The sequence below is a fragment of the Lepidothrix coronata genome, unplaced genomic scaffold, assembly GCF_001604755.1.
Source record: "Lepidothrix coronata isolate B3197 unplaced genomic scaffold, Lepidothrix_coronata-1.0 Scaffold55, whole genome shotgun sequence".
Lineage (NCBI taxonomy): Eukaryota > Metazoa > Chordata > Aves > Passeriformes > Pipridae > Lepidothrix > Lepidothrix coronata.
In genome coordinates this window covers 1,282,019-1,305,373 of record NW_016690235.1, presented here as the reverse complement: position 1 = coordinate 1,305,373, position 23,355 = coordinate 1,282,019, and the positions used below count along the sequence as shown (strand labels likewise).

The 23,355-nt window shown below is 40.9% G+C and overlaps 1 protein-coding gene across 1 annotated transcript in view; it reads right to left on the bottom strand.

Moving 5' to 3' along the window:
• MUSK (muscle associated receptor tyrosine kinase) overlaps positions 1-20,836 on the bottom strand; it is a 53,575-nt gene extending 32,739 nt beyond the window's left edge. The window contains exons 1-5 of the mRNA XM_017816363.1: positions 20,740-20,836; positions 16,596-16,722; positions 13,271-13,422; positions 11,728-11,855; positions 11,141-11,282 (exon numbers count right to left, since the gene is read on the bottom strand). Coding sequence (XP_017671852.1) covers positions 11,141-11,282; positions 11,728-11,855; positions 13,271-13,422; positions 16,596-16,722; positions 20,740-20,836 — 646 coding nt within the window. The remainder of the gene's footprint in view (positions 1-11,140; positions 11,283-11,727; positions 11,856-13,270; positions 13,423-16,595; positions 16,723-20,739) is intronic.
• Positions 20,837-23,355: the final 2,519 nt, after the last annotated feature.

Sequence of the window (23,355 nt, the reverse complement as noted above, 5' to 3'; positions counted from 1 at the left end):
ACTTTTATTGCAATAACCTCGGGGGAGGGGTTACATTATTTTATTTTTAAATGAGAAATTTCCTGAGACAATGGCTGGACTCTCCAGATCCCAACAGTGACAGCTCATTGACACGCCCAGAGGCATATTTTCTAAAGGGAATTTTCTTAGTGACTTTGGAAAACAGTATTAAAAATAATAGCATCACCTATTTCTCAGCCACATCACCTATGGGTGAATGATCAATGCACTGCCATTGTTGTCAGACTTAGGTGCTGTGGGAAAGCCAGGACAGGTTGTGTAAGAGCAGCCAGTGTCACCTTCCACCAGTGCAAAATAGGGTAAGACCCCAGGATGAGCTCAGGGTCCATTTTGGCAACTGCATCAGCAAGGAGACCTGTCCTGCGGTTAAATGGCAGAACCCAGCCCCCAAAACTCTGATTTCTACTCTTTTTGTCTCCACTGAATTACACAAAGAAAGAAAGAGCCAAAGGCAAGGAAGAAATAGCAACTCTGATGGTGCAGCTGGTAGGAAGAGGAAGTATTAGGAAATAGTAATAAATGTTTGTAAAATTCACATTATTTGGTGGGCTCAGGACATTGTTTTGTTCTCATTTTTTCCTCAGACCGAAAATTCCCAACAGTCAGGTGATTTTTAACTCCATTGCTTGTACTCTTTTTCTGGATCCTCCTGAATGTGGATTTTGGCAGGACCTTTGCCTGCTTAGCCACATTGTCACAAGGTTAGCAACATTCACATCAAGACCCCCAGGCTCTCAGCACTGGATTTACCCAAAGGTATGCCAAAAAGCAGTTAGGAAAGGCAGGCAAAGAGGGCTTCATTTATTTATTTATTTATTTAAGCAGAAAATAAAACAGAGGAGCTGTAAATGAATTCCAGTCAGCTAAAAGCCAAGCCAGCATGTCAAATTTCACTCCCAAGCTCCTTAATAAACGTCCTTTCTTTTACAGCCCCGGTAAATGATGTGCTGTGCACTGCAGGGCTTGCTAGGAGGTATCTGTACCGCAGCCAGCTGCTCTTGTTTCTGAGAATTGCATAACATCATCCAGTCCAAACAGTAGGGCTTTAATTCAGTCACAAAATTTTTATATCGTGAAAAGATTAAAGCAGCACCCCTTCCCCTGGCCCCTCTCTCCCCTGCCCCCACTTTGAATGGCTAACTCTTTCCAGGTGACTTTGTTTTCCCATTTTAACTGAGCTGTGTTTCATTTCCCGGGTTTGGGGCCTGATCCTGCAATCCTGCCAGATGCCTGCCCTCTGTCTGGATAAGGCCTGGTTTTTTGTTAAAGCAGATTGGATTGGGTCAGTCACAGCCAGACAGCCACCTAGGTGGCCTGGGGCCATGTTGCTGCTTTTGGGAAAGTACAAAGTGATGCCCAGAGCGTCAGGACCATTCAAACACTTGTTTTGGGGTGTGGGGTAGGTTGTATTTATACAAAGCCTACTGTGGCTTTGGTAAACCCCAGCTTTCAGAGAACATGGGCAATACTTACTCATGGACATGAATTAACCCAGCTTGTCAACATCCACGTGTGTTCATGTCCAAGAATTTGTTGTTAGTCCTGGCACAGAGTAAAGCATCCCTGATAGTCCAAATCAAGATAAGACCACCAGGAGCTAAACTTGTGTTGGCAACCACCTGGCTACAATAGGTGCACACTCCCTTCCCACCACAGCCCAAGCATGCCCTTACCTGTCAGCCAGATCCAATTTGTCCATACCGCCAGATCTGATATCTCAGCCTGCTCCCCTTTCCCCAGTGTTTCTTTATATAATGAAAAATGGCCTTTTGGGTGACTGCAACCAGGTCTTATGCTTTCTTTTTTTTTTCCAGCTAAGCTGCAAAACACAGTGGATAAAGGCAAATTCTCTCACATTTTCCTCTGGTACAGCTGGTGCCATGTTGAGCTCACATGTGTCTACATTGCTGCAGCAATAAGCTATGTATTGTCTCAGAAACTTTCCTGGTATAAATACCCTGGTAAAGACTTTGCACTGTGCAAAATTCATATGTAAGCACTTAGGAGCAAAACTGCAAGCATTTTTTTGTTTCTGTTTGCCAGTGTTCCCTTAGCTCTTTCACAGTTTGAAGCATGAGAGATGGAAATGACCTCTCTGCAGAAGATAATGTTCTCTGGGATGGCACTTTGCTTACTAATCCATAAAAAATCATTTATGCTTGCCACCTATATGCTCTGAAGAACCATGAACTTGTGTCACTATGATCGCAGTCTTTTGCCAATGAAAAGTCCAGTTGTCTAAATCCCCATTCAGATTCATTCATCTCATATCCATTCACACTTCCTGACAAGTCTAAACTAGGCAGTCAAGGAAAGGTAACAAGTAGAGGGGCTACCATTTCCTTCCCACCGGTGAGAGATGAGGGAAGGTCTGACAAATACATTTTTAAGCACATAGAAAGCCAAGGCTTTTGTGTTTTCTGCCATGAAATAACCTGTGTAAAATCAAAAAATTCTTGAAATGCCAGGGCCAAGAACAGGCCACACACCCTGTTCATTGATCAGAGGTCACAGAGACAGCCATGCCAAGCTGTGCAGCAGCTAGTCACATTCCAAGAGCCAGAGCTGAACAAGCAAGGCACAGTCTCTGCAGCTGACATGACAGGACCAAATCCCAGCTTGGTGAACAAAGAAATTCTTCAGTAAGGGTGGTTAACAACTCCTCTCTCAGCAGCAGCAGCAGGCTCTGCACATGGCTTACCACTTCCAAAACTGACAGGTTAATAGTTAAATCCCAAGATAACCGTGAGGTCAGTTTCACTTTGATCTCCAACTATTTCTTACCAAAAGGGCAATATTTATCTTTTCTGCAAGTCTACCAAGTAAACATAAAGAGGAGCAAAATGGCTCAGGCAAAGTTGATATAAGACACTTACACTTATCTCTTACTATGCTTACCTATTTTTATTTAGTCCATGTCCAAACACGCTTATTGCTAGAGAACCATCTGTATACAAGTTATCAAAAGAAAAAGAAATGTACAAATGCAATAGGAAATGCACACAACCACTGTATTATTTCTCAAGGAACAGCATTATTAGGTATGGGCCCCAAAAGAGCAAGCTGAGGAAGAGCTGTAAGCAAGCAGTACTTTATCACTCACTTGACCCTCACCCTGTTATCATGGTTACCTGGGAGGATAACCTTCCAATGCATCTGAAATATCCACATTTTGTACAAAATCTCAAAATTTCCAAGCTCTTCTGGCTCCTGATACATGATATGGTTGGCCTGGGGCTTGTAGTAGTCCTTAATACATCATGCAGCACAGACCAGCCTGCACAGCAATACATAGGTACTCAACCTGGAGCCTGAGGCTGTGAGAGAGACAGCAGGGACAATTTAAGATCCCTGTGGAAGGGAAACAGAGCAAAGCATATCATCTCCGTCCTGAAGCATATCCCTTCAGATTCAAAGCTCTAGTGACTAATATCAAAGAAAGTTTTTCTTAGCAAGGCAATAAGTTTTCAAGGTAACTTTATTCTAGGATGAACTCCCAGATTTATGGATGGTGGGACAATTTGCATCAGCAGAAGGACTCATGTTAAACACAGCAGTCATTAACTTCTCAGCTGTGAAAGACTTTACATTGCATGTAGATGTCTCTGGAATCCTAAAAGGAGACATCTCAAATATGCAACGATATAATAACCAGGAGTAAAATGTAAGTAGATAGCTTATATCCTGTGTAACTATATAAAACCTGTTCTTTACAAGTGTTCATCTCTATATACAGAGCAAACACCAGATTCAAGGACAAGTGAGGATAGCATGTTCAAATTACTTCCCAAGGAAATGAACAAGGAAATTCTTTTCATGTCAGTACCGGTCTTATATATGTATTTCGTTTCTTTGAAGGAAAGACCCTTTTAAGCCTCCCCATGTCTCTTTGACAGTACAGAGACATATCGTGTGCCATTTAACTCTGACATTACCCGTTACTGTATGTGAAATTGGAAAGGAAGTTCCCAGCCTCCTGAGTCAAGGAGCAACTCCTTTGCTTATTCCATTTGTGATTGCAACCCACCATGACTGCTGCCAAGGCTACCAGTCTGTCTGCAGGTACTGAGATATCCACAGCTATACACAAGTCTCTCTCTCCCTCTCTTACTCTCAAGAATTGAGCAGCATTATGGGAATCTCTGGGAAACCCAAAAATGAGATGTCTTGCAGTATCCTGACATCTGGTCTCCACCAAAGGCTAATAGCAGTGCCGTAAATCTAATTCCATGCCATATGAAAAGTACTTCCTTTCATCTGCTTTAAAGTGCTGCTAGCAGTACCTGCTAGGATGTTTCTTGTTTTGCGTGACAGCAATTAGCCTGTTCCCTGCTCACCTTACCCATCAGGTATGCTTGATTTTCAGTGCTGAAAACTCAGCTAGTCCCTCCTACCTCAGAGATCCATCTTTTTCCAAATTCTCAGCTCTCTCTTGGATATGCCCTTTTTGTGAGGGGCTGCCTGGGGCTGCAGTCACTTCAGGATAGTTGTCTCAGTTTGCTCTAGCCCCCTTATCCTCTACTCTCTTTGTTGCTGTGCGGGAAGCACATGCTTCCCAGCTAGAAAACAGTTTAAAACAAAGAATAATTTTATCTGCCATATTATTTTTTTCCTTAAAACTCATGTAATGATGTAAGAACTTCATATATTTTTAAGTGCTTTTCCAAACCCTTTGTTAGAGGTAAGAGTTTTTTGCAAAAGGAAATATTAGGCTCAAATGCTTCTTAAAGAAGAATTGTGTACTTATGCCTTCTCAGAAGCCTCATGCTCCCAGGAGGCCTGCACTGCAGCTCCTCAATGCAGGAGGCCACCCTGTGACACTTACTCAAAGGAAGCATGCACCTCCTGTCGGTGTCACAGCAGAGTAAGACTCAGGAGTAAATTGAATATCTCACGCTTGTTTGTTCATTTGCCAAAGGTCTGGGGCTGTTTTCTTTCTCCTGCAGCTTGCCCTGTTACCCTGTAATTATGGCTGTATCTGCGGCATCTGAGATCCTTGGGATGACTATGGTGAATGCCGTAGGTAGGAGAAGATTTAATGAGATATTCTAGGCTTTCAGTTACACCCATGCCACCCTGCTGAGACCAGTCAAATACCTTGGTGTAATTACAGGCAAGCTTGTTCTTTCCCGGTAATGATGCCTCCCCAAAAACCCCTTGCAATTTTTAACAGCAAATTGCAGCATTCACCATTTACCGTTGTAGGACACAGCCTGCAGGTACATACGCCAGCATCAATGCAGATAGAGAAGGCTATCCTGTCGCAGAGTTTCCTCCTCTATTCACAGCAGAGCCAAAGACTCTTCCTCAGTGTTGACATCAGAATTTCCATGAGGAAATTTCACTCAATACTTAAATGAAGATCTACAAGCTTCCTTACCAGTCTGCTATTTGGCAATTCACCTCACCCAAAACATCCTACCTCAGAAGATGGCATAGATAAAAATTCTGATTTCACCTTGATATTTAATCTACAGGAAATGCAGCAAGAGTCAGGGTCACAGTGCTGACGGGCTGCTTTGGTGGTCTCTTGGTATCTCTCTTTCCTACATAGCCTATGCCAAGTACAGACAAGTTGACACAAAACTGTAAAAACCATTCTGGATGGCACATCAGGAGTCAGCTTTCATTTGAAATAGAGACCATCTCTAAATTGTGGGCCATCCAAATTGATAGATTACCTGCGCTAAATACATACTTTCATTGCTGTTACTTGAATTTGGGTGTGACTTTCTAGTCTGTTGATTTATCTATGGTGCAAATTTGTCCCAAGACTACATAAAGGTCCAAAAACCGGATGAAGGAAGCTAGTGCTTTACGCTTTATTGGATAGTCAGTTAACTAAATACCAGTGGCATTGCTTTCTATTGTCAACCTTACTGCTGTCTCCTCACTAACACAAGAATTAGACAAAGTTGTTTTTAAAAAATCAAAAATCAAAATCAAATCTGGCAGATCCTTCCTTCCGTAGGAATGATTCTCCGAGGAAAACCTTCCTATTTTTAAGGCTAAGGCAGTTCTCAGAAGTGGCTTATAGGGGAACATTTTTGTGGCCTGTGGCAGGGTATTATTTTAGTAGCTAGTAATAAGCAATAAAGTCTGGGCAGGAAAAGACTTCAATCTATCAGAGTTGGAATGTAAAATCAAATATCTAGTCAGGGAAGTGTGGGGAACATTGCTTCTACGCTTGTTTTGATTTGATTGCTTTGTGTGCTGTCACATAATAACACAGGATCAAATGGAACACCTACACTTCAGTAAAAAGGTGAATGAAACTGACTGGATAAAGAAAGGATCACTAGCACCAGCTGACCCCATTCTGATTGTTAGAAATTGCAGAGAAGATTTGATCAAAAAATGTTATTAAATCCATGAAGAATCCCATTCGTTTCTTGTTAAACATACTGGATCTTCCAGTACTTGTCCTGGTTAATTTGTTTATTTGTTTCCTTACAGATTTGTAATTGCTAACTTCTAGACATGGCTCTGTAAAGTGGTGGCTTCAAAGCTAAACCTTATCACACTCTATAGTCCAAAACTCCTGAATTCCACCGTTCTCTGGTGCCACAGGCACCAGTTTCACACAAGCTCAGTTTCACACAAGTCACAAGATGGAGGTTCATCTACCTCTGTACACAAGCAACAGGACTATCCATGTACCATTTCCTTTAACATTACGGTTCACGTATTTATTCCTTTTTTCTTTCTTTTTCAACATTAAAAATGCATCACTGGGCAAACTGGGAATTCAAAGGTTTCACTAGCTGCATACAACACCTAAAAAGTCACAACAGGAAGGTTGTTCTTCATCCTTAGGGAAAGAAAAACCTATTGCACACAAAGTCCCAGTAGACTATTCACGCTGTCTTCCTGCATCAGAGGACTGCCACACACAGGCTTCTGTTGGATTGGAAGGACACCTCTAGGAAGAACATTCTGCCTTCAATTGTATAAGTGCCCAATCCATCACAACCCTTTGTACATTTCAATGACAATAACTCCATCAGTTTCCAGAAAATGCTCTTTCCATAGCTGAAGCTAAAAATAAGGCTAAGGATGAAATGTGTGGTTCATGGCTTTATGTCTCATTTTTTAACAGTTGTTACATCTAAATGGTAAGAAATTCATGATCAATTTTCCAATTTCCTTTGTGACTTTTTTATTTTGAAGAATGAAGAACATATAAGAGAGGAATCCATTCTACTAATTCACAAGATGGCACTTTCCTTCTCCCAAGGAGAGAAGGAAACATTCTCCAAAACAAAGCAAAACTAGAGCACGTCAGGCAATGAAGCCTGTAAATCATCACAGAATTTACTGGTTTATGATTGTTCTTCAGTAGATACTTCCTATTTGATGCAGGAATTACATATATTTTGAATACTTGTTATAAGCACAACATCTGGAAAAGATAGCAAGACATTAAAGCAAAACCATTCAGTGGAATTAATTTTACATATTATGAAAAAAAAATACCAGGCAGCTCCTCTCTGTGTCTGAGTGACAAGCATGCTCTTAACTGGAATGTTCCCATACCTCTCACCAGGAAAGAGCTCGTGGCTTTAAATTTAGTCTTTTAATATCATATAATTCATACACAATGCATATGAAGAATATCATTGTGATACACTTCAAACCTTGGGGACTACAGAGGGTGTATAGTTTAAGGCAGAAGGCCCAGAAGCTGAACCTGAGGAGCTCATGCACAGCTTTTATGAAACTGGTCCTATTAGTGGACTGGATCAATGTCGCTGGAAATACCAATGCAAATCAAAATTCCTCCTGGTCTACAGCCTATGCACGAAGGAAAAAACAGACAAAGGTCTTGCAAACACTACAGATTTCAAATGCTCAGACAAGGTCTAAAAAATACATTCTTGGCACAGCTGAAAAGTCTTTACCCTGCCCTGAATTTTCACTGACATCAATGGGAATTTCTGCACTTGAGGACAACTCTCAACACTACTAAAGGCAATAGCTGCTCTCGTACTTATTTCTAAAGGAGTGATCTTCAGGTGAAACTGGATGGAACATCTTAGCCATCTCAGCCAACATCTTGTAAATAAACTTCAGCCTTCAGACATCTGTGTCTGAAGGTAAGCCAGGTAAGCCAGCAAATGCTTCTCTTCTACCGTAGTCCTGAATCTTGGATTCATCCAGGAATCCTTCAGCCAGAGATTCATTTTGGGCATCAGTACAGCAACCAACAGGAAATTTTTAGAAATCCTTTGGCAATCTGCTATTTCATTGAGTATATAAATGCTCCTCTACAGTTAGCAGAAGTGCATATTATCAAAACTGATAAAGTAGTGATTAAACATCAAGTTAGCAAAATCCTTAAGGTAATAGAAAATTAATACAAAACTGCAGGTCAGAAATATGGCCTCCAGGAAATTAAAAACACATTTCTTGGCAAACAGTCAAGATTACAATATCATTCCTTTATCTCAGTGCATATATTACCTTTTGTAGACCTCTCTGGATGTACAAGCAAGAACAAGTCACATTCACACACTAATTTTAACTGACCCAGCAGACTGATCGTTGCTTATTTGTTTCACTTTGCAGAGTAGTGTGGAGAAGGCTTGTTTCTGCCTATTGCAATTCTGCTTCATGCGAGTACTTTTACTAGTCCTTTTTTTTCATAATTTGAGTGGGTTGTAACTAAAGAAATCAAATGGGGAAAATACAACCCAACACAGTTATACAGCTTCTGCAAAGCTGTAAACCAGAGCACTAGTGGAGAAGCACTTCATAGTGACTTCTTTCTCTCTTCCACTCTTAAATCCACCTCTCTCTCTCTCACTGCTTTCCCTTTCATCCCACCCCTTTATCCAAAACCCACTGCTGTGTGCTTATGTAGGAGGTCAGGAATTAACAAACAAATTTCCATGCCAACTGTGTAATTTACAAATAAAACTTTGTAAGCTTTTAAGTTTTGCAAACTCTCTGACTGTTGTCATTCCTTTCAACGAGGACCTATGAATCTTGGGTGCTGCCTTCCCCTTAAGGTGGGACACCACACAGGACTGATGCTGGACCCATTGAAAGGAAAGCTCACAACAGAAATCAGGTTCTGCATGATCTAGATTTAGCTAGGTATAAATATTTGCACTGCTCTTTGAATGAGCACTGGCCTTGGAATTAAATATTCATAGTTATCCAGCCATACTTAGTCATTTTATTTTAATATTAAGCCACACTGTGCAGAGTGGTGACTCCAGTGAATACTAGCACCAAGATTTAAGGAAAAATATTGTAGTATTATTAGAGAAGCAATGAACAGCAATTTTCACAAGTTTTATGAACACAGTGTATGCTCAAACACTACTACTGGAGTGTAGTTTTCCTGCTTTGAGTAATTTTAGTATATTATTTACTTGGAGTTATTTTAAAATGCTGCTACTAAGGGAGTAGGTGAGACAGGAGGAGAAGGATACTAAAAGTAATAATAAAAGAGTTATGTGAGGGTGATGTGTACGTGTGTGTGTGTGTAGCTGCATGTGTACACAGGTATATGTATACATATGTATGCATGCTAAAGATCCATGAGAATTAATCTAAAGTACCATGAGAGGAAGGGATTTGAATACACAGCAAGCTGCAGTCAGATATAGTAGCTTTGGATTTTGGAAGCTAAAACTGTAAACCAAGCATACATCAGTCTAGTTTGGGTGATGGTCTGAAATTAGATAAATTATATAAGTGTTCTACCAGAGAAATAAAGGTGAGCCTGAAGAACAGCATTTCTTTGTTCACCCAACACATGCAGGGAATATGAGGGCATAGCTTGTGTGGGAGCATTGAGCTCCCGTTGATTAATTAGGAATTAATCTTCCTCATTTTAAAAAGGGCATTCATATGCTCTCCTTTTCAAGTAGAATATTAGTGGATTATTTTACCATTCCTTGAATGAGCAGGCCACTGCATAATTCTGCAGATGGGGACAAAAGAAGATATCTACCTTAGCAACCTGGATTTTTGATGCAATTCCAGGCAGCTTTTAGGTTCCCTGACTGGCTCTGGTAGGTCTGGAGCAATAAAATCTCAGTGCCTGAGGCCCAGAGAGGGCTGTTTGTGTGCATGGCACCAAGTATTTGCCATTTACAGTTTAACCCTTGATAAGCCTCTGCCCATTGCCTCAGTGACGGGGCAAAAACCCAAGCTGTTCAAATCAAGATCCAACTGTTTTCATTTTGCCTCATCACTTTTATCCTGGGATAAATATGGCTCTGAAATCTAGACTGAGAATAGCTATCTTCCGGATTTAAAGCTATTTAAGGGATTTCTGACACACTCAAAATCTATATGTATAAATATTAAAAAGAGAAGGGAAAAACTCCACCTGGAAAATTAATGCATTCTTTAGGGAAACAGCAGACCTACAGTAATTTGTAATTGGATCTAATATACCTGATCCTGCTCCCAGGTGTCAATGTTCCTCTTAGAAATGAGATTGCACCCAGGCCAAATGTAACCCACAACAATCTTTTGAAGCTTACTAGGCAAATGGAAACCCTTCTGCACTTTCCAGAGTGTGGTCATTCTGAATCAGAAATAAAAATTAATTCATGTACTAAATCAGTCATTCCTCCACCCACTCTACAAACCCTTACACAACTGAAATTCTCTTAGAGGATTCAGGAAGATAGAATGCCTTGTTGCCTATGTTTGGGTTCTCCTGCAGTCCACAGATCTCAGCACTCTAAAACTGTTGATGATTTATACCACAAAGCAAATATCTTCTCTACATAAAAGATAGACATTGAGAGCATAAAGACCAGAAACTGAAAAATCAATCTGGTGTTCAGTTTAGCGTGCAGAAAATGTTCAAGTCCACAATGAGGAAAGCTCTCCCTCCCTCTCTCTCTCTCTCTCTCTCTCTTGCTCTCCCTCTCCCTCTCCCTCTCCCTCTCGTCTCCTCTCCTCTCCGAACCTCTTCTCTCCTCTCCAAACCTCTCCTCTCCAAACCTCTCCGAACCTCTCCGAACCTGTCCTCTCTCCTCCCCCCCAAGATGTTTTTGTTAACATCAGTGTAATACTTCAGGTTAATTCAAGTGAACCAGGTATGACGAGGAGCTGGCACGTGGAGCTGGAGCCTGGTGCAAGGGTTACTCACCTTCCACTACAACAGTTGCAGGTTTCGAATAGGCTGTGCCCAGACTGTTCTTGGCTACACAACGATACTGTCCTGCATCTTCTCTCTGAACATTGTGTATCCTTAAATTCCCTGAATCGAGGACAGCAATGCGAGCAGTCTCCTGCCAGAGGAAGGAGCAATTGAGGTGAGGCCTCTACATGCAGGCTACACACAAGCAGCACCAAACATCTGTTTACAAAGATTGGGCTTACATGCATGAACATTTTTTGTGTTGTCCTACAACTGAAGGATTTGGGGCCAGCTCTCCCCGCTCAGCATTGTCATGACAAACTCACCCGTCTCTATTTTTGCAGATTTCTGAATTATAGCTTCAAAAGAACTCTTATTTATGAGAACACTCACAAGTGCTTTCATCAGCATTTGTCCACAATTAGTGTAATAAGGATATAAAATATAAGATACAGATATCCAGAGAGATGAACCCTGGATTTTCCAATGCTTGCTTTCTAGCAACTAAAATTTACGAATACTATAACTGATGGTAATATTTAACACAATACCTTTAAGAAATAATTATCACTACTTAAAAATCATTCTCTACTCACCTTTACAACTGTTTCTCCTTTGACCCATGAAACAGAAGGTTTTGGATTCCCCATTGTAGTGCATGGAAGAACAGCCTTTAAGCCTTCTATTATTTCCACATTTACAGGTGGTCGGGTTATTTTGGGTCCTAAAATTTTAAAAGTCCAAAATTAAAGTTGCAATGAAGCTAAGAGATACTAGAACAAGACAAATTCAGAAATTACATCAAAAATTTTTATGCTTTTTCTCTATATTGCTGAAAGGTAGAGCAGTCTTACTTCATCATGAACTGCCCTGAAAAGAAAGAACTTTCTTCAGCACAGCATTAAGTTTCAGTTTATGGATGCAAAAGCAGTTAACTTACATGGGTTATTTGTTTTCCTGAGTGGAGTTTGATGGTCATTTGAATTAAGGCCTGGGCTAAAATCCAAATTCAGATAAGAGTATTTCCAGTATTGAAGAATGTTTGCATTCCAGGTTTTGACATTCTTCACTGTGTAAACACTGTCTTGTATGAAAGTTCAGATCTGGATTGAATTGATTTTGAAACAGTTTTAACCCAGGCTTGCCTCTAGCTCAACAAGAAAGGCACGTAAACTCAATTAATATCCCGAATGGAAGGATTTATAACTGTGCTAGTTAAAAGAAGAAATGATCTTTAAAGAAAAAAGCAATCTTAAAGTTTTAAGTTCTTAAAACTCTCTTAAAGTTAATAATGGATAAATTTAAATTTATTTTGCCCAAGGAACCATATGGCCTAGCTTACTCTGAGCAGGGAGTAAAAAAGATTGTCATCTCAGTATTTTGGGAGACCTGACATTTTGACTCCCTTGTGTGATACTGAACCAGCAGAAAAATAAGCTTCAAGAGAGCATCACCTTCCAGCCCCCAACCGCCAGTGACTGGGGTACTGTAGAACTCCAGAATTACCGGACCTGGAGGGTCATGCTCATTAGCACAAACAAATCCTTTCCTACAAACAGATGCTTTAGCCAGACTCTGCTGCCCTTTAAAGTGTTTGTGTTAGCAACTGCAGCCATATGAGTTCAGTTTCACCAAGTTCAGAACCTACATTGCCCTTTGCAAGACTAAGTACTTTGCCTTCCATGTAAGATTATGACATTTACCTCATGGTGCTCCAGACCATTCTCTCTACTGAGAGCACCTGAACATCATTTACTCACTTTTGCCATCCTCAGGCAGAAATCTGCTTAGTGAAATTTTACATTTAATATTCACAAGGGATTTATGCAATATTGCCATTGCTAATTTATCAAATTGTGCCTCTTTTATGGAGTTTGCACAAAAGGCATTCTTCAAAGTATTGGGATTTATCCCCTGATCCTGGTACAAGTGTCTGTTACTCAAAGTGAATAATCAGAACAGCATTAAGTTAAGATATGACCCAATATGCTGTGTCACTGCCTCAAAGGACTGCACCCAGGCTCACGAGAACATGGGTCTGCCCTGAACAGAGATCACCAGGGGCCATACCTGGGGGTCTGCTCAGGCTTCCAATTAAATACTCACATGGTGTCAGGAAGAAATTGCATTCCCACTTACGCATTTTCACCTGGAGAGCCCCACAGCTCTGTGCAGCTGCTCCAACCCCGTTATCTGCTGTGCAGCAGTACACCCCATCATCACTGTCCTCAACGCTCAGAATGGTCAGGAGCTGCCCGTTCCTCTGTATGCTGTACCGCGTGTCGAACAGCCTGCAGGGCACAGCACAGATCGTCAGGGCTGGGAGAACAACAAGGGACAGAGAAGGGGAGTTGCATTTAAATCTACAGGCGACTGACACTGCTACAAATGGCAGTAAGTTTTACCTTTTATTTTCAACCTGCAGGGGGAAGGAAAGGTGCTGAAAATGTTGAGTTGGGCTTTAAGATTCACTTAGATTCTCACTAGACCGTGCAGCTCCTGACTGCCACTGGTGTAGCGGCAATTCTTCCTCCATCCAAATATCGGTTAAGTAAATAGGTATCATATTTTGGTTTCTGACTGGCTAAGGACAGGCATGAGCACAAATAATCTTTTCCAGCTGGGTCCTGTTAGCTGTAATTGTGCAATGTAAAGGAAAGACTGCTTATATAGGAAGTAGAACTGGCTGAAGTTGTTTAAAGAAACCTTCTCCAGAATAAAAAGGAAAGCTTTTTTCACTGAACAGATAAAGTTACACAAGGATTTATACTGTTTGGAACATAGACACAAACAAAAAAAAAAGAAATTTTTATGTCTATATCCAGGAGCAGTTTTGTCTATTTTTTTGGAAAAAACGCAAACCAACAAGCAAAAAACCAAAATGAAACAAGCAAAGAAATGTGATGAAGTATTCTCGAGGTTAGAGGATTCAAGGAGAGCTATAGTTTTAACAAAGCAGGATTTAACCTGGAGACTTCAGAGAAGACAAGAGAAGCCCTGAAGCTGGAACAATAAAGATGTAGGATATTGTAACAAAATATGTGGAGCAAAGACCAATTCTATATGTGAACATAATAGGGGGGCATGGGGAGGGAGGGGAGTGGGGTAGGGTGAGAGCAAGGGAAAAGCAGAAAGGTGATGAGAAGTCAGAGGATTGAACTCTTGATTTTCATTACAAAACTGGAAAAATATAAGAAAAGTTCAGTAAAAAACGTTTGCACAGTATTTCATAAATTCCTTTATGTTTGATTTTCACACCGTCATAGATGATTTTTGCAAGTATTTTCATGCACCTGGACTTTGATTCTGATGAACAGTAGCAGAACAGTTCTGACCTAAGGATTGTCTCCCAAGCTATCACAAATATCTGACACCTAAATATGTCCTGTTTTGTTCTTTTACTGTTAGAAATTGTAGTGTAGTCACTGAGTAATCTGAACGTGCCATTGACAAGCACATTATTTCCTTTCAACAGCCTTTTGCCTTTCAGTCTTATATCTCGCTCCTCTTTTTCACCATGGGAAGAAAAAGTGCCATGAACTCATCCACAGTGTAAAAGATGTGCTAACTCTATACCCTTCTTTCCCTGAGAAAGGCTTATTGTGGACAGCCCTGTCCTGGGGCTTTTCAGTCAGCACAGGGCACCTACTGGTCTCCTTGCACAGGTTTTGATGCCAAAAGAAAAGGCACATCCAGAATACTAGTGCTGACAGCAGTCTCTGTCCTGGCCCTATTCCCATCAAAGTTTAAAGTTTACACACTGTTCTGTTTTGAAGGTTAGCCTAGCTGTCTGTTCAGGATGCTGAGACTTGGCAAGAGAAGAAAATCCTGTAAATAAAATAACTGATATTAATTGCTTGCAATAACTAGGCCCTTTGAAGTTTGATATATACACAGAGGCACAGAAATATATTTATATGGAGGTTTATTCAGAGAAAAAAGCCCACTGATTTGATCCTTTTTCATTCTGCAAATATTTTCATCTGAGTTCTTAGAAAGTAGCAGAAATATATTCAGCTTATCCATTTCCCTGTCTTTGGTCTGAGCTTTTGTACCCAGCAGTACTGAATATTAATGCCTCAGAGCTTTGTGAAAGTGAAATGGTTGCTGATATTAATGTTGTTCCAGAAGCCTTAGTAAAGGAACGAAGCACCTGAGCTCTCTGGCCTTACCAGCAGAGATGCTTTTACCTGTATTTTCCTTTTTGGTCAATGTTGTGGAAAAGGCACTCTATCTCAGAGAGAGAATGGGATGGCTTTTAGAAAGGTATGCTGGGCTTCTAGAGGTGGGGATGGTGGTGTGAAATGGTCTGGTTTTCATATTATCTTAGAACGCATAGAGAGTGACCATTTTAAAGATCTGGGGAGAGAAAGGCATGGCCCTGCATGAACGACATCCTCTCCCAGCTTTGATTTTCAGTCATGGTGTCACTGATGGGGAAGGGATTGGGAGAAACATGACCTGATTTGGCAATAACATCCATGGAAGTTCTGACCTCCATGTTGCAACAAAGCCAGGGTCAGAGGATTAAGCCCAGGGTTTTGCTGAGGTTGCAGGCAATGAAAAAAAAACTGATTTCTGAAGGCTAGCATGCATATGTCTAAGTTTCTGCTTTCCTCCTATTTTAAAATTATTTACCTCCTGCTACCACTGACTTATTTGGAGTTTCCCAAGCCAATGGTTCAAAGACTCTTTGGATGCTTGACCACAACAGTGAGAACCATGCTTCAGGTGACCATCTGCCTAACACGGACATCTCTCGTAGAGAATAGGCATTAACCAAGAAAGGGAGTGCTGTAATTTTCCTTTACAGAGGGAGTCACTAACAGCAATCTAGAATAAGAAACATGTGAAGGCATGTGTAGATGTAACGTGATTTCAGAGCTGGAAGATCAAGTACAATTTACTTTGTAGAAGCCTGTCTATGGTAACAGAGCAAAAGCAATAATAGCAACTTCCATAAGACACTTCCAAGGCTGCCGCCTTCATCTGCATCCTCATGCCTGGTGGTTAGTGTTTGAAAGTGTAACAATGAGAAGCCACTTTCCTAGAGTCAGATCCAGAACTAGAAGTAAACAAGAATAGCATAGCGTGACCCCTTCCACACAAAGTTCCCAAGAACATTGAGATAGGCAACAAGTCTTGCAAAGTTTCTTTTAAATATTATACAGCAACCTCGCACCTCATAAACTCATAAACTGAGGAACAGAGCGGATTGAACTGCCTAAAGCTAGAAAGAAAATTCTTGCATAGCTTGTAGCAGAAACCAACAGTCTACAAGCTCAAGTTTGTGAAGTTGCTCTTATCATTCTGTAAGGAACACAGATTCCTATATAATTACAGCCACTCACCCTCTTCCCTGCCACAGACCTATTTTTATAATTCCAGATATCTCCTTTATCACAGAGGAAAGCACTGCCAGTTTTGGCAGGAGATGCTGGAGTGGGTTGGGGCTGCTCCCTACCTGATGGGAATACTGTTGCGTGTCCACGTAATCTCCGGCTCAGGGTATGACTCCACTACACAGACAAACTTGGCCACGTCCTCTACCAGGGCATCCACTGTTTCCAAAGGAGTGGTGATTAAGGGAGCTGTGTGAAGGAAGAGAAAATGAGAAAGCCTTATGGTGACTCCTGGAGAAAGGCACATAGACTGTCAGACACCTTTGGTGAAGGCAGCTGCCCCTGCAGGGTCACTCAATGGCATTTTGCTTTGTGAACTCTCCACAGGGTGCAAAGCAGAGCAAAACAAGCTCCAACAAGCCCTATGGATCCTATGTTTCTAACCCTCCTCTCCCCCAAGGTTCACAGCACTAGGTGGTATACTGCAAGAACATAGATGAGGCTATCCCCATGCCAGGCTGCCCCCCTGGCATTGTGTAGGCTGGAAGTGAAGTCAAGCTGATCTTCCCCCAGAGTGGGCAGAGTGCTTCTTTATTATTTCATAATGCATGAGATTTGGACTTCTTCATCATTATTACAGGATTTGTTCCACTCAACTATTTATCTTTTTTTTTTTTTCAAACACCAAACCTATTATATAGGTTTTATATAATATATAAATATATTATATTTTTCAAAGCCAAGCTCACACAGTCATTAGGGTCCTTCAGATTTGTGTCATTACTAGTACATGTTCTCTTTTTCTCACTTCTTCTATACAAGAAGCACAAGAGTTAGAAGTCTGATAGCTATGTCTGATGCTTATTATCAGACCTGTTATCATACCTGTTGTAATACTCGAATGCATCTTTAGAAACACTTGCTGTCACTCCAGTAAAAGACTTGAATAATAGCTGGAAGGGATTAAAGCATAAGCCTAGTGAATCACTTTCCCTGCACGTGATATGCATTGCAGCCACTGTCTCCAAAGACACCTGAATAACTTTTAATCTATGGCTGCAAGGGACACACACCCATACTTGTTGGACTGGATTTCATTGATTATTGTGCTGAGATAAACTAATTTCATACCATATTCCTAAACACCACCTTGAAAATTCATAATGGATACAGGAGTCTTCTTATTCCTCTCTGACTGTAACAGTATGTGGCATACTGTTCGTGTTTTCGTAGGACAATACCAACTGCTGTTTATCTGCTGGCCCTCCTTAGTATACTAAAGTTTAAATTCAGGAAAAAAATAAATTATAACAAATTTTCCCCTCCCTCCTAAGAAAGGGGAAAAATAGAAGACACTCAGATTTCAGTGACTGAGAATAATAGAAAGTCTACACCTCAATGCTTTTTCAATTTACATGGGAGTCAAAATTAGAATGTCTTTGGAGTTCTGCTGGAATAAAGCTAGAGGAAGAAACAGCTTCCACTATCAGGTTTATGTAAAAATCTAAAAAATTTTACATTTTATTAGAACAAATCTGCATCAATAATATTTCTATATTTTATAACTTCAAGTTCCATCATTGATTACCAGTACTGACTGTACTCATATAAATCTCAAAACTATAGCTAAGGTAGTACTAAACATTATATTAAAGAAAAATTAATTAAAACAAGTCCATGACACACTCATTGTTTAAGATCACTGCTTCAAATTGTATCACTCTTCAATGTATTGGGTCATTTTGGGTTACATTAGATAGAAACAATCTCTGTATTGCACCCCAGATAAATTCTATGCCAGTGAAACCAAATGGAAGATTTCCATAAAGCCTAAGTTTTCCTGCTACTGAAGGTTGTCTTAGAAGAATAACCCCCACTGATGGCTATCGTGACTACTTCAAAAGGGACATTGCTGGTTTTTGACAGAGTTTATTGTCTTTTGATGGCATTAACCCTGGAGTTTTGCAATCTAATTTCATATAGTATGTTTTTATTGCTGTTGTCCGCATGCCTTGGTCTCTGGAAGGATGCTTCTAACACTGAGAAATGTAAATTTTTACAGTAATGATAATTCAAAGCAACCAGTTTTATAACTGTTGTCTGCATAAGCACAGCCATTCTCACAAGGAATAAAGCTACATTTGTACCAAGAGTCAATATGCGTGACTACAGTAACTTATTCTTTTGGGCAAACAAGACCCGTCAGCTTTACCTATTAATAAATTATCTAGAAACAGTTAAATACTTTTATGGTGTGTCTTTAATTCAGTGCATGACAGAATATTGCCTACACCTGGTCTCATCTGGCACCTCCCAAAAGCCAGCATACAGCTCAGAAGTCTGTAAGCCTCTTACTTACGGACGATACTGCCCAAACCAACAGCACAATAGTAAAAAGAGAAGGAACTTCTTTACAGCTGCCTCCCCAAATTCTGAATCCTCAAAGAGCAGCTGTGATAGCAACAGTGACGTGGTATTTCCTCGTATGCTGTTTTTTACCTTTGTGATGTTAAAATCAAGTGGAGACAGCAAGCAATGATGCCATTTTGTTGTGAGGCTGCAACAGAGCACCAAAATGGCTGAGATGCTGCTTTCTTTTGTTTCTAAAAGCCGTCCAAACTGCTCAGGTGTTGCTGTCAGTTCATGTTTTCTTCAGAAAGCACTCAAAACTCTCAAAACTTGGGATGCCTATGCTACCAGATTTTAACATGGGAAAATAAAATCCAAGATATGTACGGACATATCTATCAGCATATAGAAATGAAGCCAATCTTTTCCACGAGTAGCCCTTTGGGTTTTCTGACATTTTTAAGGCAACCCTGTGGCTTTAAGTAATACTGAAAATCAATTAACTTATATATGTGTAAATCCACATAGGTGCCCTTTCTCTGGGTGTCAGCTGTAGTTTCCCGAGATAGCAAAATGACCCAAGGCTGGTCACGGGACTACGAGAAAGCAAATCCCCTCCTATCCCCAGCCCACCAGAAGCTTTCAGATTGCTTGGCTTTGGATCTGGATTCACATTTTTGAAACCAGACAAGCCAGGCAAACAAAATAATGCAGAAAGCAGAGCCAGTCCCTCCTGCAAAATTGCAGACACCTAGAGAAATTGCAGTTCCTCTGGTCAAAAACCGCTCAGTTGTGTTTCCAGCTAATGCTGCGAGACCTCTATAGGGCAATTGTACTACAGTAACCTCTCAGCTTCTCTCGGGGAACAAGCCAATTCATCCACTTGATGCGATGTTCTAGAATAGGATATGTGTCTGTTCATTGTTCTGTGACACCAGGAAAAAAAAAATGGTATCCTTGTCCGCTTTGTTTTTCTTGCTCCTCAAATCCTGCCTTACCACAGCATTCAAAAAGACTAGGGTTCACTCACTTATTTTAGTGCCTTAGGAAAATATTAACATTTTTATTTCAAAAGGTTTTTATGAAGGAGATACCTCTTTTTTTTTTTCAATTTTGAGAATAATCTGACTAACAGTTATAAAAGCACAGCCTTGCAAGAGCCGCAATGTTTACCTAACATGTGAATAAGATTTTGTTTTGTTTTCCTGAAGCTGCAATGTTTCTAGTATGCGTTGAATGGCTTTGGACAATCATTGTGCAGCAAAAATTGTTGCCCAAAGCATTATCAGATGGTATGTCCAGAAGACCATGGTTGCAAATAGTACCTCAGAGAGTTTCCTAAGCAGATTTTTTTTGTCCAATTCTTTTGCTGTCTAAAAATATGTGTGCATGTGTCCATATGTGTGTGTGCACATAAGATAGGAAGAAGGTATAATAACTTCTATATTATATCCTATACAAACAATGCGTGTTTGTATTTATATACATACGCTTTGTAAAGACATAGTAGCTATTTACTTCTTTTGCAGTTTTATGTACCTATTAGCGTACACAGACATGCCAAATATCACAAGTCCTGGGCTCTGCAGCAACAGGTATTATCAGCCCTTAACTCTTCTGAGCTTCCTTTAACATGAGAAATACGCATCCCACCCAGGCTGAACCCAATGATCCCTCTGCCCATTACAATGGACTATGTGATCTTCATAGACAAAGAACCTTCAATTCCAGAATATTTTCACTGCTATCCTTCTAAAAGCAGTGAAGTGACCACTTAAAGCAGAGTATTTTTGTCTTTTTTGGAAACACTACAGCACCACCCACCCTGCCATTACCAGAGACACCCCCCTCTTTGGAAAACCTCTTTCAGCAAGTGACAGAAGAAGAAGACCAGGGCAAAAGCCCCACCAAGCAAACCTTTCAGGAGTGTCTCAGCCAAGCTGAGGGCTGCCAGGGTGAGGACGTGCACCAGGGGCACCTTCAGCAAGTCATTCATGTTTGATCCAGAAGGCATCCGGCTACTTCAGGCGAGGTGTGTGGACCTCCCAGCCGGCTGCATTTCGGAAGCAGTGCTCAAGCAGAGCTTCTCTGCTACTGACAGAGTGGGGTCTGAGGGATCTAAGTATAATCAGGAATTCTCCCACCCAGTGGTGATGATGGACGTGGCCATCTGGTGCATATCCACTTTGGTCAGTGTGAAAGCATGGGGCTCATGAAACAAGAGAAAGCAAATCCCTTCTGAATTCCTTCTAAGCAAACAGAGAGCAGTACAATGGGCAAATGCATTTCCAGGGCAGTACCCTACCCCAGTGCTGCAACGTCAGCAGACCTTCATTCCAGCACCATGTAAGTGCAGTAGTGGAAAAAATGCTTCCCCCTAGATTTTCCTTCAGCTTAGTCACCCTCTTTTCCATTTTTTCTCCTCTCTCTCTCACATACACTCCCTCTTATTATAACCTTTTAAGATTGGCTGCAATATGCCACCTGTTGTCCTGCTGATAGCATTTCTTTTCTTAACAGATGCAGTTGCTGGAGCAGGAGAGGTTGGCATTGGTGGCTGAAAGTGCCTTTCTTTGCCAAGAAGGTTATCAGTGTTTGAGAACCAGGGCAGCATACTGAAAAAAACAAAACCTTATAGCCTTATCCTGGAAAGAGATGCCAGAATAAGTTAATACCCACAGCAGAAGTGAAATTTATAGCATAGGAGAAAAGGACCATTCCATTTCAACAGCAGCAGCAGCCCAGGGGAGTTGGGCATGGGTAAAGGCATTACTGTAGGGAAATATGACTGTTGGACATTGATACTAATCTTCGGAAATATCTTATTAACCACCGGGTCTCTGCCTAGGGTGAAAGACTAAAAAGCAGTTCTCATTTTCTAGGAAGATTTAGAGGAATATTAAGTCAAGCATATCTCCTGACTCACTTTGTCTTGCCCCATCCTAATACAGTGGTTTACATGTCGTATTCTTATTCCAAAATATCAAGTAATTTGTACTGCCTGTTTTTCCAGCACACATATTTATACGAAAAATGTTTACAAAATGTTTCCACAAACCACTGTGGAGAGGTTGATGTGGGGGCAACATCTGCATGAGCAGAAGAGAAAAAGGTGAATAATCAAGCTGGAAAGAACCAATGCTCATTGAACATGATTCCAAATAGATTTCATCATGTTATCAGCAGAGTGCATGACAGCTTTACGCTAAATTACATGGTTTGAGGAAAGAGAATGCACAATCATAACATACCAGAGTAAAAGGTACTTTGAGATCTCTAGAATTTTGTTTATGTGCTGAAAATCTTCATTTCAACCACTTCTTAGCAGTCGTTTCTGCCATGAACATACATAGTTCAGCAGTGCTTCTTCTGAGGAGTAAATGGAATAAAACTGGCCAGCGCTATGAGTGTGTGAATCCCTATGATTTGGCACGGCTTGATAACAGCAGTGTTACTGTGGGACATGCCATGGCTCTGAAGATGAATAAAGCCCAAAACACTCACAGAAGATGTCAAAGATATTCCAGGAATACTGGAACTAGCAATGACAACAAAGAAAACAAAAGACAACAATGAAACAACAGTAATCCTACCAGGCAACAGAGAAATCCTGATTCATGGCTGAACTTACAAATATTTCTTTTGTTCAAGTCCACATATAATCAATTAATCTGGTCCATAGAAATGCAACTTGGTCTTTTAGGGTAAAATTCTCAAGTTTTTCAAGGCTGCCTGTATCTGAGAGGCCAGCAGCTTTGAGGAGGGAAGCAGCAAGGGTGCACGGGGCCTGAGGTTAGTGCATGCAGGGACATGTGGGTGCATGCTTTTCAGGAAAAGACCACACACTTTCGGGCTCTCTGCTGGCTGGAAGTAGGCTTGGAGCTGTGACATGGGAGCTTGAGATTTGAAGACCACTTGTTTTTTTGTGTCTGTACACATCTGCTTACCTTAACACGTAAGGGTGCGCTCTTTTTCCTGACTTGCCTTCAGCAAGGCACAAACAATCTGGGTGGTTCTTGGAAAGCATTTACCTGCCAGACTTCATATTGAGGTGAGGCTGACTGTCTGGCAGTTCCCTGGATCCTCTTACTTGCCCTATGACTGAGTGACATTTGCTTTCTTCCAGTCCTCAGACACCTCTCCTGGTCACCACAACCATTCAAAGGTTTGATATGAGGTCCAACAGCACACCCTCTGTTGCTGGCTCCTCCACCTCTTGTATCAGAAAGTTATCATCAATGCTTTCAAGTACCTCCTAGATTGTTTGTGCCTTGCTGAAGGCAAGTCAGAAAAAGAGCGCACCCTTACCTGCTAAGATAGCAGATGTATACAGACACAAAAGACAAGTGGTCTTCAAATCCCAAGCTCCCATATCACGGCTCCAAGCATACTTCCAGACAGTAGAGAGCCCAAAAGCATGTACTGTGTGGTCTTTCCCTGAAATGCATGCACCCACATGTCCCTGCATGTGTTACTGCTTTCCTCCTCAAAGCTGCTGGCCTCTCAGATACAGGCATCCTCACAAAACATTTG